Source organism: Felis catus, chromosome A3 (genome assembly GCF_018350175.1).
Source record: "Felis catus isolate Fca126 chromosome A3, F.catus_Fca126_mat1.0, whole genome shotgun sequence".
Taxonomy (NCBI): Eukaryota; Metazoa; Chordata; class Mammalia; order Carnivora; family Felidae; genus Felis; species Felis catus.
Window position 1 is genome coordinate 101,671,437 of NC_058370.1, and position 15,135 is coordinate 101,686,571.

Consider the following 15,135-nt stretch of genomic DNA (forward strand, 5'->3'; position numbering starts at 1 on the left):
CCTATGGTAGCTCATCACTTCTATTTGATGAATGAATAAAACAGACTGACCTTTGGGTTTGTGTCTGAGAGGGGGAAGGAGGCTACCAAGGAGAATAAGAGCTCTTCACTACTACCTTGTGCTGCCTCTTCTAATACCCTAGGCTCCCATATACTCCCAGACCACTGTCCTGAGTTCTAAACCCTCACATACAACTATTTGTGGGATATATCCAACCAGATTTCTTGTGGGTTCCTCCAACTGCCCGCGTGAAATACATCATCGTTCCTTCAGCACCTATGCTAACCCTGGCTATCATAAACACTGTCGTAGCCCTTGAAATAAGGAGAAAGGAAGTCATTTAGCTCATGACATTGAATGTCACTGGGCCTCCAATACTGCTAAATAACATTTTACTCCTAAACTGCAAAATACGATTCTACAGTTTCGACTCTAAAGCAGTAAGTTATTGCACAAAACCCAAAGTCTACAGTAATGGCATCCTGCTCTCCCCCAAATGACTCCATGTGAGAGACAACAATAGACTGTGCTGCCTTAGGTTTCATCTTTCTGCCTCCCTGCTTCTTTTCTGGGGTCAGTTGTTATTTACTAAACACTGTAACGGACTTTTTTTTTTTTTGGTCTTCCAGCATCTCCCCCTGTGCTTCCACCAGAAATATCCTGACTTGCCTTGGGGAACTCCCTTCTTCCCAAGTGTGCAGCAACCCCCGTGGTTCGTGTGGAAGTTGTCCTGAGGCTACTACCCCAGAGGTTATATAAGCCAGTCAGCATGGTTCCATCCCCTGGCTAGGAGACTGGGTTAGGGGTGGATATGTGTCCTTGGCTTATCAATTAGAAAGAAACCCAGGATTTCTGATGAATATTGGGGGAAAGAGATACTTTTGTTCCCATGCCCTATCCAACGACCCTCAAAGACTTACAACATGAAGCCCTGAGAACTGCTGATACCTACCCTGAGACCGTGAAGGGAGACCATGCCTGAAAATGGAAACACGAAATGGCGATGGGGTCGGGCCAGGTTCTGGCTATACATCTCTTGATCCTAGATCAAGCTTTACCTGAATCTTGGATAGTTCAGTTATATGGCCAATACATTTCCTTTTTGGTTAAATCGGTACAAATGCTTTTTTCCCATAAACAAAAGAATATTAAAAATAAAATGGTATGAGCATACAGAATGTGCCAGACATTGTCCTAAGGAACTAACAAGTGAACAAAACAGACATGGAAACCAAAGGATAAATAATACAAGTGTGATGAGAATTTAAAGGAGAAATACCAGGTTCTATGAGGACACAGTATACCTGAGGAACTGCGAAAAGCCCAGTGTGAAGCCCCAGGTAGAAAGAAGAGACTAGAAGCCTGGAGAACTGGGGGATGGGGAGCGCCAATGACAAAAACTGGGCAAGGAACAAAAGCTGGGGGGTGGAAGGGCCGCAAGGTTTAACATGGCTCAGAGCCTTGGGTCAGAATGAACAGAATGCAGACCTTTTTACACTGGGAATAAAAATTGTGGAAGTAATTTTTCTAGCACACTGTAAGTCTTTAAAAACAATAGGTCTTTACAAAGGAACAGACTTTTTGATTTCTAGAAGAACTAAGGGGAAATTGGAATTTTTTTTGGTGGATAGACAAACGCAGAAAAAACCTTTAGACAACACTGTGGCATTAAACAAATATTCACTAATATCTCATTAACATTATAAAATCGGCAGAAGGATACATCATCAGTGAAAACATAATTACATTGCCTTTCAACTTGGAATCTTGTGTGTATAGTAAGTGCTAAGTACAAGAAGAATGTGTTTCTAACCAGATGATAAACGTTTACCGTATTCAAATAGCCAGCACCCTTTGGTTAAGGGGATCTGGCTTCCTGGAAGTTGTCTTCTCCCTTTCAACCAAAAGAAATCATCTCTGAACTTTTCTTACAGTGCAAAATAACTCCTGCTCATCAGTTTGGGCCCACCCTAAAAATCACTGAAGCACAGTGATTATATATACCTCAATAAGGATTACTTTGGAAAAGAGGAACTATTCCTAATTCTTATCCCTGTTATTCCAAACTCTTAAAACATATTCAAGGATTAAAAAAACTACTGGTGATTTGAGAAGAAAATAACTTGTCCAAGTAGCTACTTGGGTGCCTGAAACAAAAGCGTGTGGTCACGTGCAACAAAACTGAAAATGCCTGCAATCAATAATTTCGGCTACTTTGTCATCAGGAGAGTATTTATATATTCCCTACACATGTGCTGATGATCGCTATGAGCGTATGGAATACGGCCGAAATTAGCCAGGTAAAAGTTCCATATACTTATTTCAGAGACACACATTGAAGAAATATTGAGTATTTTAGCGAGAACCTTATATAATTTAGCATATCATATTGCCACAATATTCAATACCATATATGCCAAAAATAGAATCAAAATTTTTAGAGCTAGAAACAATCATGTGGCTATTTCCTTTCTTTCCCCATCCAGCTTCTCACACCCTTCCCCAAATGGCTAATGCGGAACCTATGTCTGCCCTTCCTTCGTGGGTCCTTTCACCAGGCTGCTCTGGGGCCCTCTGGAACTTATGTCAGGGTTACCCAAAGCCATAGGAAAAACAGGGTATATCTGCTCAGGGTGGATTGGTCCTTTTCATCAGGAGGACCGGGAATACTTTTTACTGTAAAATGAAGATAAGCACATTATAGAGGACAGGGTATGCTCTGCCCGAAGTTTTCAAAACACGAGACTTCTTTTTGCAGAGGTTCCTTCAGGCTATTTCCCCTGACCTCTGCTCCCCTCTCTGATGCCTTTACTCTCCTTTGCCCGAGGGCACTTCAGTTAGAGACCGACAAATGTCGAAAGAACTGCTCTCAATCACAGAATGTCAGACTGAAACCCCTGGGCGGTGTTCCCCGAATACAGACCTTGAGGTCCCTGTGCATGAGCCCTTTACTGTGCAGAAACTCTACGGCCTCTGCGATCTGCAGGAAGATGTGCAGACACATGCTCCTCTCTCTCTCCTCTATGGTGCACCGACTGTTCATCCAGTCTTTGAGGTTTTCCTTTCTGCACAGCTGCATCTGAATGTAAAGATACACCTTCGGTGAACTGGGCTGGAGCTTTTCTGCAGTGTTTTTAGTGAGATCTAAACTCAAAGTGGTCGGTCTTGGAGGAGAAATAGAGAAGGTAGGTTCGGAAGAAGATTTGCTACTGGAATGCTTAAAAGGAGTCAGTTTATTAGCACAATGGTTGCCAATATGCAGGCGGTCAGTTTTGTGCTCTTCTTTCCTGGATGCATTATCGCAGCCAGAGTCTTCAAACACTATAGAAGAGGATGTTCGCTCCCTTGACCTTCCATAAAGAGAAGCTTCAGAAGGACAAAGTTCAAAGGAGTGCCCCTCCTCATTGCCGTCCATGGTACCGTCTTCCATATCACACTCTGTAAGGCAACTGTCCTGGAGGTTGTAGGCTGCATCCACTGATTCACTGGTATCTCCGTGGTTCGTTCCTGATAATTCCAGTGGAGAGAACTGGCTCTCAGATGAACTTGTCTGGCCACAGGAAATCCCTACTGAAAAAGACCTCCTTTGTGAAGAAGGAGCTATGATCTCAATATGTTCCTTTGTAGAGAAAGGGTCCATTCTGCATATTTTAACGGATGGTCCATCCACTGGACTAGGAGAGCTGAGTGGCCAGTCTGTGCTACAAGTGGGAGAGATACAAAGGGAAGAGAGGGAGTATGTGCTGATTAAATTATGTGAACTGTACTCTTTATTCTAAAAGCTTCGTCTGTAAGAAAGCCAGTTACCAAATGACAAACAACACACAGATTAAATAAAAACATGCTATATGTGACCAAGAACGGTCATATTCCATCCATTTCTTCTAAGAAATTTAAATTCGAAAGCTTCGTTTTATACTCAAAGCCATTATCTGTTGTGCCAGAGCAGCCAAGGCCTTTATGCAAAACACAAGGCACTGAGGGCCCACCAAAGACAGGATTCCTCAGCGGCCGTGATTCTGAATCCCTCGTCCACACTGGGCCAGCAGCTCCCAGGGCCTTGAGCTGAGGACCACCTCCCTGGGTCCTTCCATGGTTTGGCTACTGACTGCGTCTATAACAAGTGCCACCTGAACAAATGGCTTCATGTGGATCTGGGGCTGTGTTTGGCACACGTAGGCTAGGATTTAATCCCAGCTATTTGGTAAACAGTCTGTCTGCAGCCTGCCTCTTCTTCGTTCTCATTTAATCCTTTTTACAAGAGCCTTCTTTCCCAAGATATAGGAATTATCTGCAGTAAGTTTAAGTATTTTTAGCTGCAAATACGTATAACCTACTTCGAAAAAGAGTTGTGACTTGTTAACTACTGAGAAATTAAACATCTAAAATTAAAAAAAACTGGAGACAAAAGCAGACAATCTCTCTTTTTTTTTTTTTTTTTTAATTTTTTTTTCAACGTTTATTTATTTTTGGGACAGAGAGAGACAGAGCATGAACGGGGGAGGGGCAGAGAGAGAGGGAGACACAGAATCGGAAACAGGCTCCAGGCTCTGAGCCATCAGCCCAGAGCCTGACGCGGGGCTCGAACTCACAGACCGCGAGATCGTGACCTGGCTGAAGTCGGACGCTTAACCGACTGCGCCACCCAGGCGCCCCCAGACAATCTCTCTTGATGAGAAAAGCCAGCGTAAATCCCTCAGTGATTTACAATGTGTAGAGCCCTATCTACAAAGAATTTCAAAAATTCAGGTTCTAAAAAATAAACTTTTCAATTAACAAGTGGCTAGAGAATGTTCTAAAACATGACAGAGAACAGCAGTTTTTCCTAAAACAAACAAGACACATCTCTAGTTACAGAAATGATATTTTGTTCACAGAAGGAAAAACTAGCCTAAAAGGAAGTACTAGTTTTTAAGTCTATGTCTAACCAAGTTACCTTTCATCTTTCAGCCAGATTTCATCCATTTTTTCTTGCCACTTCTCTGGTGGTGCCTCCAACCAAGCATTGAAATATCTCACAATTCCTGGATGGTCAAGCTTGGCTAAGGCTTTAACTTCTCGCATTACCTTTTCCCGAGCCAATTCCCTGAAATACAGAAAAAAGACAACACTGAAGGTTGCTCTTATCTGAAAAAGTAATCATATCTAATAGTAAAAAATAAGAAAATAAAAATCTCTCTTGAATGTAAAACTAGAAACAGAGGAGTTAGGGGCTCCTGTGTAGCTCATCAGTTAAAAGTCTGACTTTTTATTTTAGCTCAGGTCACAATCCCAGGGTCATGGGATTGAGCTCCATGCTCAGCACGGAGGCTGCTTAAGATTCTCTCTCTCTGTGTCTCTCTCTCTGCCCCTCTACCCCATTCATGCACTCTTTCTCTTAAAAAAAAAAAGAAAAACAAAAAGAAAGAAAGAAAGAAATGAGTTAGCCTAGTGGCACAATTCTAAAAATCCACGTGGTAGGTTTTGTATTTTAAAAAATACACGTATTTTATGGGCACCTGGGTGGCTCAGTCGGTTAAGTGTCGGACTTCATCTCAGGTCATGATCTCACAGTTCATGAGTTTGAGCCCCACATCGGGCTCTGCGCTGACAGCTCAGAGCTTGGAGGCTGGACCCAGCTTCAGATTCTGTGTCTCCCTCTCTCTCTGCCCCTACCCCTGCTCCCTATCTTTGTCTCTCAAAAATAAATAAACATTAAAAAAAATTTTTAAAATACATGTTTTTAGGTTTTTTTCTTCTAAAAATAAATGCTACAGACATATCTATTGTCTCTTGGATGACTAAAAATGAATGACTACAGACCGTTAAAGATTAATGTGTAATGTTTGTTAAATCAATAAAAAGAGGAGTAGGTGTTAACTATTCAGAAAAGGGAGCTCAGAATGGCAGCTGAGGAGGATGGAGAACAAACACACTGGTACATACATAATTGGCACAGCACATATTATGATGCAAAAAACCTGTATTAGCATGTTTGTTTGAGGCAAGTCTCACATACGGAATATCACAGGCAATGAAGTGTATTAGAAAAGCGTCTGCTGGGTCGCCTGGATGGCTCAGTTGGTTAAGCGTCTGACTTTTATCTTGGCTCAGGTCATGATCTCAAGGTTCGGGAGTTCAAGCTCCACATCAGGCTCTGCGCATGGGATTCTCCTGCTTGGGATTCTCCCTCTCCCTCTCTCTCTCCCCCTCCCCAGCTCACGCTGTCTCTGTCTCTCTCAAAATAAATAAATAAAAGTGTAAAAAAATTTTTTAAAAAGAAAAGCATCTGGATTCGATTTCCTGCTGTGACGGCTTTTCTGATGGATCTAATCTCACATATCTAGGGATCCCACTATCACCTGAAACAACATAATGAACGCCAGTGACGTCCTCCTCCCTCCCCAGGAGACGGATGGCCACTCCCACTCTGCCCTCTGTGCTTGGCTGTTGTTGTCCTACTCTCCCAATCTGAGAATCCTGCTACATTTTTGAATTCTTCAACTTCTAGGTCCCCACCTTCAGTTACCAAGTCCTATCAGCTCTTCCTTTTCAATTCATTACACTCACTCGTTTCTCACCCGTCCCCACTACTGCGCACAAATGTTCCACATCTTAGGACTAAACTTACAAAAAAAAAAAAACCCCAAACACCCAAACCAAAAACCTAACAAACATTTACCTCTGACCCTTTCCTCATGTCAGCCACTTACACGTACCACCTCCAGAGCCACCTCCACTTTGATCACGTCACCTCTCTACTCAAAGACCTAACTGTCTACGAAACAAAGTCTAACCCCCCTTGCTTGGCATGTAGGGTCCTGAAACCCACATCTTACATCTCCTCCACACTCCCCCATCCTTACCCTTTACTCCACCCACGCCAGAATGCTCACTGTTCTCTGTGCCACCTCCAAGTGCTTTCCCTAGAGCCCTTCTCGGGCCATCTGTGTAGTGAGACATCCCTCCCTCACACATCCGTCTACTGAGAGACAGGCTACTCTTGAACACCCAGCCCAGATGTCACCACCCCCATAAAGCTGGCCTTCCTTGATTTCAGCTACATCTGCACTTTTGTCATGGGAAGCTATTTACTAATCTAGGCCACCAGGTAACAGTCTTCCTTGTATTGTAATTATCTGTATATACACAAAATTATTTTGTATGTACACCAAAGCTTCAAAGAGTTACTGGTTCTCGGGGGCAGAAGTTTTGCTTAATTTCATATCCTACGTGGTGCCTTACACATATGAATATGCAAACTACTCAAAAATTATATATCAGGGGCGCCTGGGTGGCGCAGTCAGTTAAGCGTCCGACTTCAGCCAGGTCACGATCTCGCAGTCCGGGAGTTCGAGCCCCGCGTCAGGCTCTGGGCTGACGGCTCGGAGCCTGGAGGCTGTTTCCGATTCTGTGTCTCCCTCTCTCTCTGCCCCTCCCCCGTTCATGCTCTGTCTCTCTCTGTCCCAAAAATAAATAAATGTTGAAAAAAAAATTAAAAAAAAAAATTATATATCAAAGAGAAGAATTAGTCACATAGTACACAAATCCATCCCAGTCCTGTGTCCCTATCTGTTGGACAGAATGTTTAACTACCAGTTACAAGGACACTGAGCAATCAGTGCACATTTAATCAAGAACCAATAGGAGCATGCTAAAATAGATGGAAAAGAAGGCATTACTCAAAGGCAATCATCTTAAGCATGACACTGTTCTGAGTCAGAAATCCTACTTCCAGGAATCTATCCTAAGGAAGCAGATGTGGTAAAACATTTATATTAAGGATGAACATGGGGCGCCTGGGTGGCTCAGTCGGTTAAGCGTCCGGCTTCGGCTCAGGTCATGATCTCGCAGTTCGTGAGTTCAAGTCCTATGTCGGGCTCTGTGCTGACAGCTCAGAGCCTGGAGCCTGCTTCCGATTCTGTGTCTCCCTCTCTCTCTGTCCCTCCCCCACTCACACTCTGTCTCTTTCTCTCTTTCTTTCTCTCAAAAATAAACATTAAAAAAATAAACATTTAAAAATAAATAAATAAATAAAGATGAACACTGCAAAGCTGTTTTTAACTGCAACAAATTTGAAACCCAAATGTTTAAAAAAAAACAAAGGAACAGTTAAAATATTTCACATGTATCAGTTGGACTATCATCCAGCCATAAGATACTTTCAGCGTATTTTAGCATTTTAATAAAATACTCTTAATAACATGGAAAATACCAAGAATTAAATGAAGGAAGCAACAGATAAAACTGCACTGTACTGGTAACTATGCTACTAAGAAAGTAAATTTATGATCAGACAAAAAAATCAAAAGGAAACACCCTAAAATGGTAATAATATTTCTGGGGAGAAAAGACACAGATGAGTTTTAATACTTTCTCTATTTCCCACAATAAATAGATTATTTCTAAATGGTGCTATGTAGTAAAGTCTATAGTCATCATAATTCACTGTGGGAAAGCCCTGAGTGGTTAAGAATCGAAAACAAGGGCAGATTTTCTAAGTAGAGACAAAGCAATCTCAATAGATCACCCCAGGGCGTCTGGGTGGCTCAGCTGATTGAATGTCCAACTCTTGGTTTTGGTTCAGGTCATTATCTCACAGTTTGGGGGATCGAGACCCACACTGGTCTCTGTGCTGAAGGTGTGAAGCCTGCTTGGGATCCTTTCTCTTTCTCTCCCTCTCTCTTGCTCATGCTCTCTCTCTCTCAAAATAAATAAATAAACATTAAAAAAATAAATAAATAGATCACCCCTTTTATTAATCTTTTTTAAATTTTTTTATTTTAATGTTTTATTTATTTTTTTTGAGACAGAGAGACAGAGCATGAGCAGGGGAGGGGCAGAGAGAGAGGGAGACACAGAATCGGAAGCACGCTCCAGGCTCTGAGCTGTCAGCACAGAGCCCGACGTGGGGCTCGAGCTCACGAACTGTGAGATCATGACCTGAACCGAAGTCAGATGCTCAGCCGACTGAGCCACCCAGGTGCCCTTAGATCACCCCTTTTAGACAGCTGGTTACCTGGTAGCCCTCAGAAGCTAAGATTCAGAAGGTCAGAAACTATGTTTCCTATAGGATCTATCGAGTATAGGAAGAAGGATGTATTGCCTGTGGGATGAGTAATATGGTCCTAGCTCCAGGTTCACTATCAGTGCCCCTCCCTTACCTGTTGGGGAGACGGATTCTCTTGATAGCATAATTGCAGTCATCAACTTTATTTCTGGCTTCAAAGACAACTCCAAACCCACCGCGTCCCAGGCACTGAACCGGCTCAAAATCTGTTAGATATCTTTAAAAAAAAAAAGAAATTTTAATAAGGTAATAGTTCAATCTTATTTTATGATGTATAAAAGTGTCTAAACTCTGTAAGTCTTATAGAACTTATTTTAATAGAAAGTGTAGGGTTTTTTTTTTTTTTTAATTATTTGAGTAAATGCTAACCCCAACGTGGGGCTTGAACTCATGACCCTAAGATCAAGAGTCACGTGCTCCACCAACTGACTCAGCCAGGTGCCCTCAGAGTGTAGTTTAAATTCTACTACTAGCATTCTTTGTTCTTCTGTTTATATAAATGAAGCAAACCCATTCTAATTTTTTCCAAGAAAATGTATAAAAAATAAAAAAGCTCCTGTTTAGTTGGGAATCACCTATTAATCACTTGTTTTTATAGCAACCACACTACTGATCTAACCTGTCTGATATTTTCCATCACCTACCAAAATATTCCATCCTTAATTCTCTAAACTTCTGCCTCCTGTGGCATTCTGCACTCAATGAGAAAAACACAGTTTAATCCTATGTCAGTGCATTTTTATGGCAAAAATGTAATCAATCCTATTACATTTAAGTGGTTTTTTTTGTTTTTTGGGTTTGTTTTTTTTTTTTTTTTTTTTTTTTTGCTAGAAATCTTTCTAGGAACCGAAGATGTCTGCAATTGGCTGGGATGCCTCCTGAGTCAGCGTGCTCATCACCGACTAACTCAGCATCTGTGACTTAAAGGCCGGGCTGCACACTGTAGTCTGGTCTCCCTTCCGCGCCCGACCTCACCACTCTGTGCTGTGTTCCAGCCAGCCTGCACGAGGTCTCACAACTTCGGCACTTCTGCTGCTGCTATTTGCTCTGCTGAGATGGCCTACTTCTTTGTACTTAATGAAACTCTTGTTTTTCCTTCATTCTGCTCATCTCGCCATTGCCGCAGGGCCTTCCTACACCCCTGTCTTAATGTTCTCGTAGCACTGTTCACACAGTACTCTGAACTACTTAAACGTAATCTCGATATTTTGCAGTTATTCGTACTCAGCTCACTCTCCCCACTGCCGCTGAACTGTGGCGGCCTTGAATGCAGAAAAGCATTCTTGTTTCTCTTTGCATTTCCAGAGGCTGAGCTTACCTGGCAAACAGAAGATCTAACAAATATCTATCGAACAATATATGAAAAAATAAACGAATGCATGCATGCCTGCTATGAAGTTGTTCTCCAGGCAGATGGGGAGTAGTTGAATTAGATTATCTTTAGTGTCTCTCATAAGGCTAAGTTTATTACTTTATGATTTGCACACTCCTATTAATTTAGTAGCTGGCTCAGCTGGCTAGAGCATGGAGTTAAGGAGGAGAGGCAATTGATCCAAATCCTCCATGGGCCAATTACCTTCACAGAGAACGAAGAACAATACTCTGTATCCCTAAAAATAGCTAGTCAAGGCACTTTGGTACAAATCCATCTCCCCAGCTACAAAGCCCATGAAATCCATACCCTACTTCTGAAGGGCCAACTGAATTTTGCCCTATATTAAAGAAAACATCCATATGAAAATAAATATATCATCTGAAATGAGAGACATCTTATTTAAGATTATAGACTCTATAAAGGTAAGTATCATCATGCCTAAGGTCCCAACTGATAAATCACGAAGTTGGGTCTTGAACTCATGACCGGACCCAGAGCTCAGGTTCTTTATAATGCCTACAATATAGTAGGCATTCAATAAACATTAGGTATTATTATAGAGCTTATGTATTTGAAAAACAATCAGCTGTACTCTCCATATTGAATAAAGTTAAAGGAAAATAAAGTCTAATTCAATTTCAGAGTACATTATTCTAATTCTCTTCACAACAGCCTTACAGATATATATGCTTATTCACTAATCCCCATTCCTCCCTGTGTTTACCTAATTCTTCCTTACTCACAATCTAAGGTTCAATGAAAATGTGACCATATGACATTTGGCCAATGAAAATGGTCGTTTATGACAACCTCTTCTCCACTTACAGAATCATCACAACCAGACTGAGTCACTTATAGTTCACGGCTTTTTTCTTGTATGTTTCCGTTTTGCCCCGTATTATCTTCTCTCATAGATTTTAAGCCCCTTCAGGATAGGACTAGTCCTTTTGTTTTTCCCAAAGCCTGGAATACTTTACTGTGCTCGGTTGTTTAGAGTAAATGTTGAATGAACAACGAATGGCTTCAGTAGAGGACTCTACCCGATGAAGAGTTGTTGGGTCCCTAGTTCGCTCCCTCTCTCTACCTGCTGGTGTTGCTGTCCACTGACATATTGGTTAGCATCTTTCTTAGAAGGGTACTAAAGCCTTTGCCATTTCTTAGTCACCTAGTAAATTCTCCTTTGGGCAACTTGTAGCTAAAACAAATTGATTACAGTCAATTCTCCATTTGTCATAATACAGTATGAATGCACCGTAGATCAATTAGGTCCACAGATAAAGTATCACATATTTTAGCTGTAATTTTCAATCTTTCTGTCATCAAATCATTACCCTAGGTATTGAACAGTGAGGTTCTGTATCTCTTCCTTGTTTCCATATTACCAAGTGTTAAGTATGATATCAAAACAAAGGGAAACCATAGAAATAAACCATGTAATTGAAAAATGAACCACAGTACCATTCCCTGTACCACCAAGCATAAAAAACTATATACCTGATAGATGCTAACAGATTCTCTCTTTTATTTTACTTTCAAATTATTTGAATTGCCTACTTTTCAGGTGACTTACCTCCCTCTTCTATTTTTAAAAATGACCTATTGGTGTATCCCCCCCATTTTTCTATTTCTTATTCTAGACAGAATAAGGATGAAATAAATAATTGAGGATTAAGTAACATATAGAGATTTATACCATACTCTAATAACACAATAACAATTTGGTACTATTAATGACGAGCCCAGTACGTGGTAGATCCTCAATAGCTAAGTTAAGTTCCGGTAAGAACTTAATTTGGCGGCTGAAATTCTGAACTTCTATAACACTCTATTTTTATCTTTCTTAGGGTACATACCACTCTGAATAAGTTTAAGTTACTTGAGGGTTGAATCTATGTTTTACTTACCTGGACATTTGTGCATTAAAAAAAAAAAGTTAGGGGCACCTGGGTGGCTCAGTGGGTTAAGTGTCCGACTTCGGCTCAGGTCATGATCTCACCGTTTGTGGGTCTGAGCCCCGCATCAGGCTCTGTGCTGTCAATGCAGAGCCTGCTTCAGATCGTCTGTTCCCCTCTCTCTCTGCCCCTCCCTCGCTTGTTCTCATTTTCTCTCTCTCTCTCTCTCAAAATAAATACACTAAAAAAAAGTCAAACAGGATCTTAGTTTAGAGGTCATTTCTTCTTTGATTCCAACAGTTGCCACCAGAAGCTGCAGCACACACACATAGACTTTATGGTAAGACTTACCGCGATATATATCCAGAATTTTTTATGTCATTCCAGCTACTGTCCTTGGCGTCTCCACTTACAGAATCGTATTTACTTTCAGTCTGACACTGAGTTTCCGATTCCTTCCTTTGCTGGTAAGGTGGGGAGAAAAATCACTGTCAAAACTGAACTGAAGTTAGCGGACTATCTTAAACTATAAAGTAACATTAAAAAAATAAACAATATGGACAAAAATAAGCGTATTGTGAGAACACAAAACACAGCATTTCCTTGGTCAGTGGGAAGTGAAACGGTAGGGGTGCAAGACAGATTGCAATGGGTTGAGGAGCGAAGGGGTCGTAGGTCAGTGGACAGGAAGGGATGGGCAATAATGATTTCATGGTAAACCTAAGTAAATGTAGTACCCTCTTCCCCACCCCCACACATTATTTACCCCACACTTTGAGGTACATTAGAATTCTAAAAAAGGTCTTACTCTGTGAGGATGAGGATGGAAAAGCCTACGCACGATAAAAGTTGTTGCTATGATACAAAATAGAATAGTTCCGACTATTTCTTTCCACCAGTGTAAGAGGAGAACGGGATCCTTTTTGCGAATGTTCTTGTTGTAATTTGGGTTATCGAGAAATCGGACTGTGATCTGTGTGCTCCGTTTGCTCCTCTCCCTCTTGTAGTATGGTAGGTAATAACCATTATCTTCAAAAACAAATGTTAAAAAGTTTTTTTTTTTTAAAGATAAACCAATATAGAGCCGCCTTTAATTGTTAAAAAATTCTCTATTTTCCTGTCACTTCTATTAGCAATTCCTTTTATTAAAGTTTCATCTCTTCTTTAACACATTGCAATAGCCTCATTACCCTACTTTTTCTTTTTTCTTATACAAACCTATTTTCCTTTATTCCATAAGCATCACAGATCTTCTTTGTACTGAATAATAAGACTAGAAAGAAAGCTTAAGGGCCACCCCATTCATTACCTCATTAAATAATTCAATTCTTTAAATTCGGGAGAGTTAGTACTCAGTCTTCCTCCAAGGATTTTAAACTTTACTTCCATTTAGACATCAATGAAATACCATCAGTCATTCTTCGCAAACTGAAAAGAAAACATCTCCAACGCGCTCATTGGTTCATTTCACGCTGTCAGAATGAGGTTGTCCTGGGAAGCAACCTGTCTTTTTGGCTTCTATTTTATACCACGTGGACAGACTACACAATTCTCTCTTACCTTGTGTTCTGATCAGCATCAGATAAAGACTGATGTTTCTAAGTCAGAGCCTTCTGTTTTTGTCAATTTAAATTCTACAATAACTTCCCAGTTCCAGCATCTAGGGTGACTGATGAGGAATCTATGCTTTGGCCTAATGCAGATTTGAGAGTTTTTCTTAACATGTAACTGTTGGGAATACTTTCATATCTAAATACATCCTAACTTTAAATACCCAGGAATGTATTTCATGTCAAATTTTACCTCCTCTTACTTCTGCGCTAATTTCCCCTGTCGAAGGACAAAATTAACATCGCCTCATTTTATAGCATTTCACACAGTATTATGGGAAACATCTGTTTTCTTCATTATCCAGGCTGATATTATGTAGTTTATATTAAATAGGCTTTTAACTAAATGAGAGCTAATCACCAGAATGAATGCTTATTGAATACTATTTGCAGGACACCATGCTGGCTAAGACTGTATGTGTATTATCTATCTCATTTAGGCCTCATAACAGCCCAGTAGATAAATACTAGGATTACTATCCTCGCTTTACAGATGAAGGAACGAAGATGCAGATAAGCTGGGTGTGCCCAACCTGGTGTCAGGGGCAAAACTGGGATCTGAACCCTAACAATCTAACTACGGAACCCGCACCCTTGGCCACCATTCACACTATGCCTCCCAAGATATTTTCTTTTCTACCTTCCAATGACCTTTCATTTGAATTGCAATCATTCATTTCAAATGAATGAATAAATAAATGCAAAGAAACACCTCAGCATTTTCAATGCAAGCTTCCTCACACTCACCATATGGGTATTGCAAGATTGAAAGCGCACCGTTGCTGTACTCTTCGTGAGAAAACTTATCGTTGCTAAGACATTTGTCGAATTCATCAGACCCTACCAAGACAGGAGTTCTGGATGGGGAATCTAAAAGAAAATGGTAAAATCTTACATGTTAAGGCTTCAGGGAAATGGCGTGAACCTCATTCATTCCAAACACAGATATTCAGCCACAGTTCTGTGCAAATATGTTAAGTCACACAAATGGCTCAAAGATCTTTCCCCCCGAAAAGCACAGCCTTGTAGAGAAGCTGAGTCATTTAAACAAGTAATTAAAATAGGATGTGACGTATGTGATAAAAAACTACACAAGCTACAGAAAGATAACTGAAGGAAGTAGGCGGTCTAATATCTGCATTCAACTCATTTAAGTGTCTCATAGAATATGCTGTAATAACCAGATAATGTCTCATAAGTATTCTTCAC

At 40.8% G+C, this 15,135-nt stretch overlaps 1 protein-coding gene across 2 annotated transcripts in view; it reads right to left on the reverse strand.

The window, feature by feature from the left end:
- The window catches only part of EIF2AK3 (eukaryotic translation initiation factor 2 alpha kinase 3), a 69,247-nt gene that overhangs the window by 15,363 nt on the left and 38,749 nt on the right, over positions 1-15,135 (reverse strand). For both annotated transcript variants that reach the window (XM_045054540.1, XM_019827552.3), the window contains exons 8-13: positions 14,674-14,796; positions 13,125-13,345; positions 12,668-12,780; positions 9,144-9,266; positions 4,937-5,086; positions 2,924-3,701 (exon numbers count right to left, since the gene is read on the reverse strand). In XM_045054540.1, the coding sequence (XP_044910475.1) occupies positions 2,924-3,701; positions 4,937-5,086; positions 9,144-9,266; positions 12,668-12,780; positions 13,125-13,345; positions 14,674-14,796 (1,508 nt within the window). The remainder of the gene's footprint in view (positions 1-2,923; positions 3,702-4,936; positions 5,087-9,143; positions 9,267-12,667; positions 12,781-13,124; positions 13,346-14,673; positions 14,797-15,135) is intronic.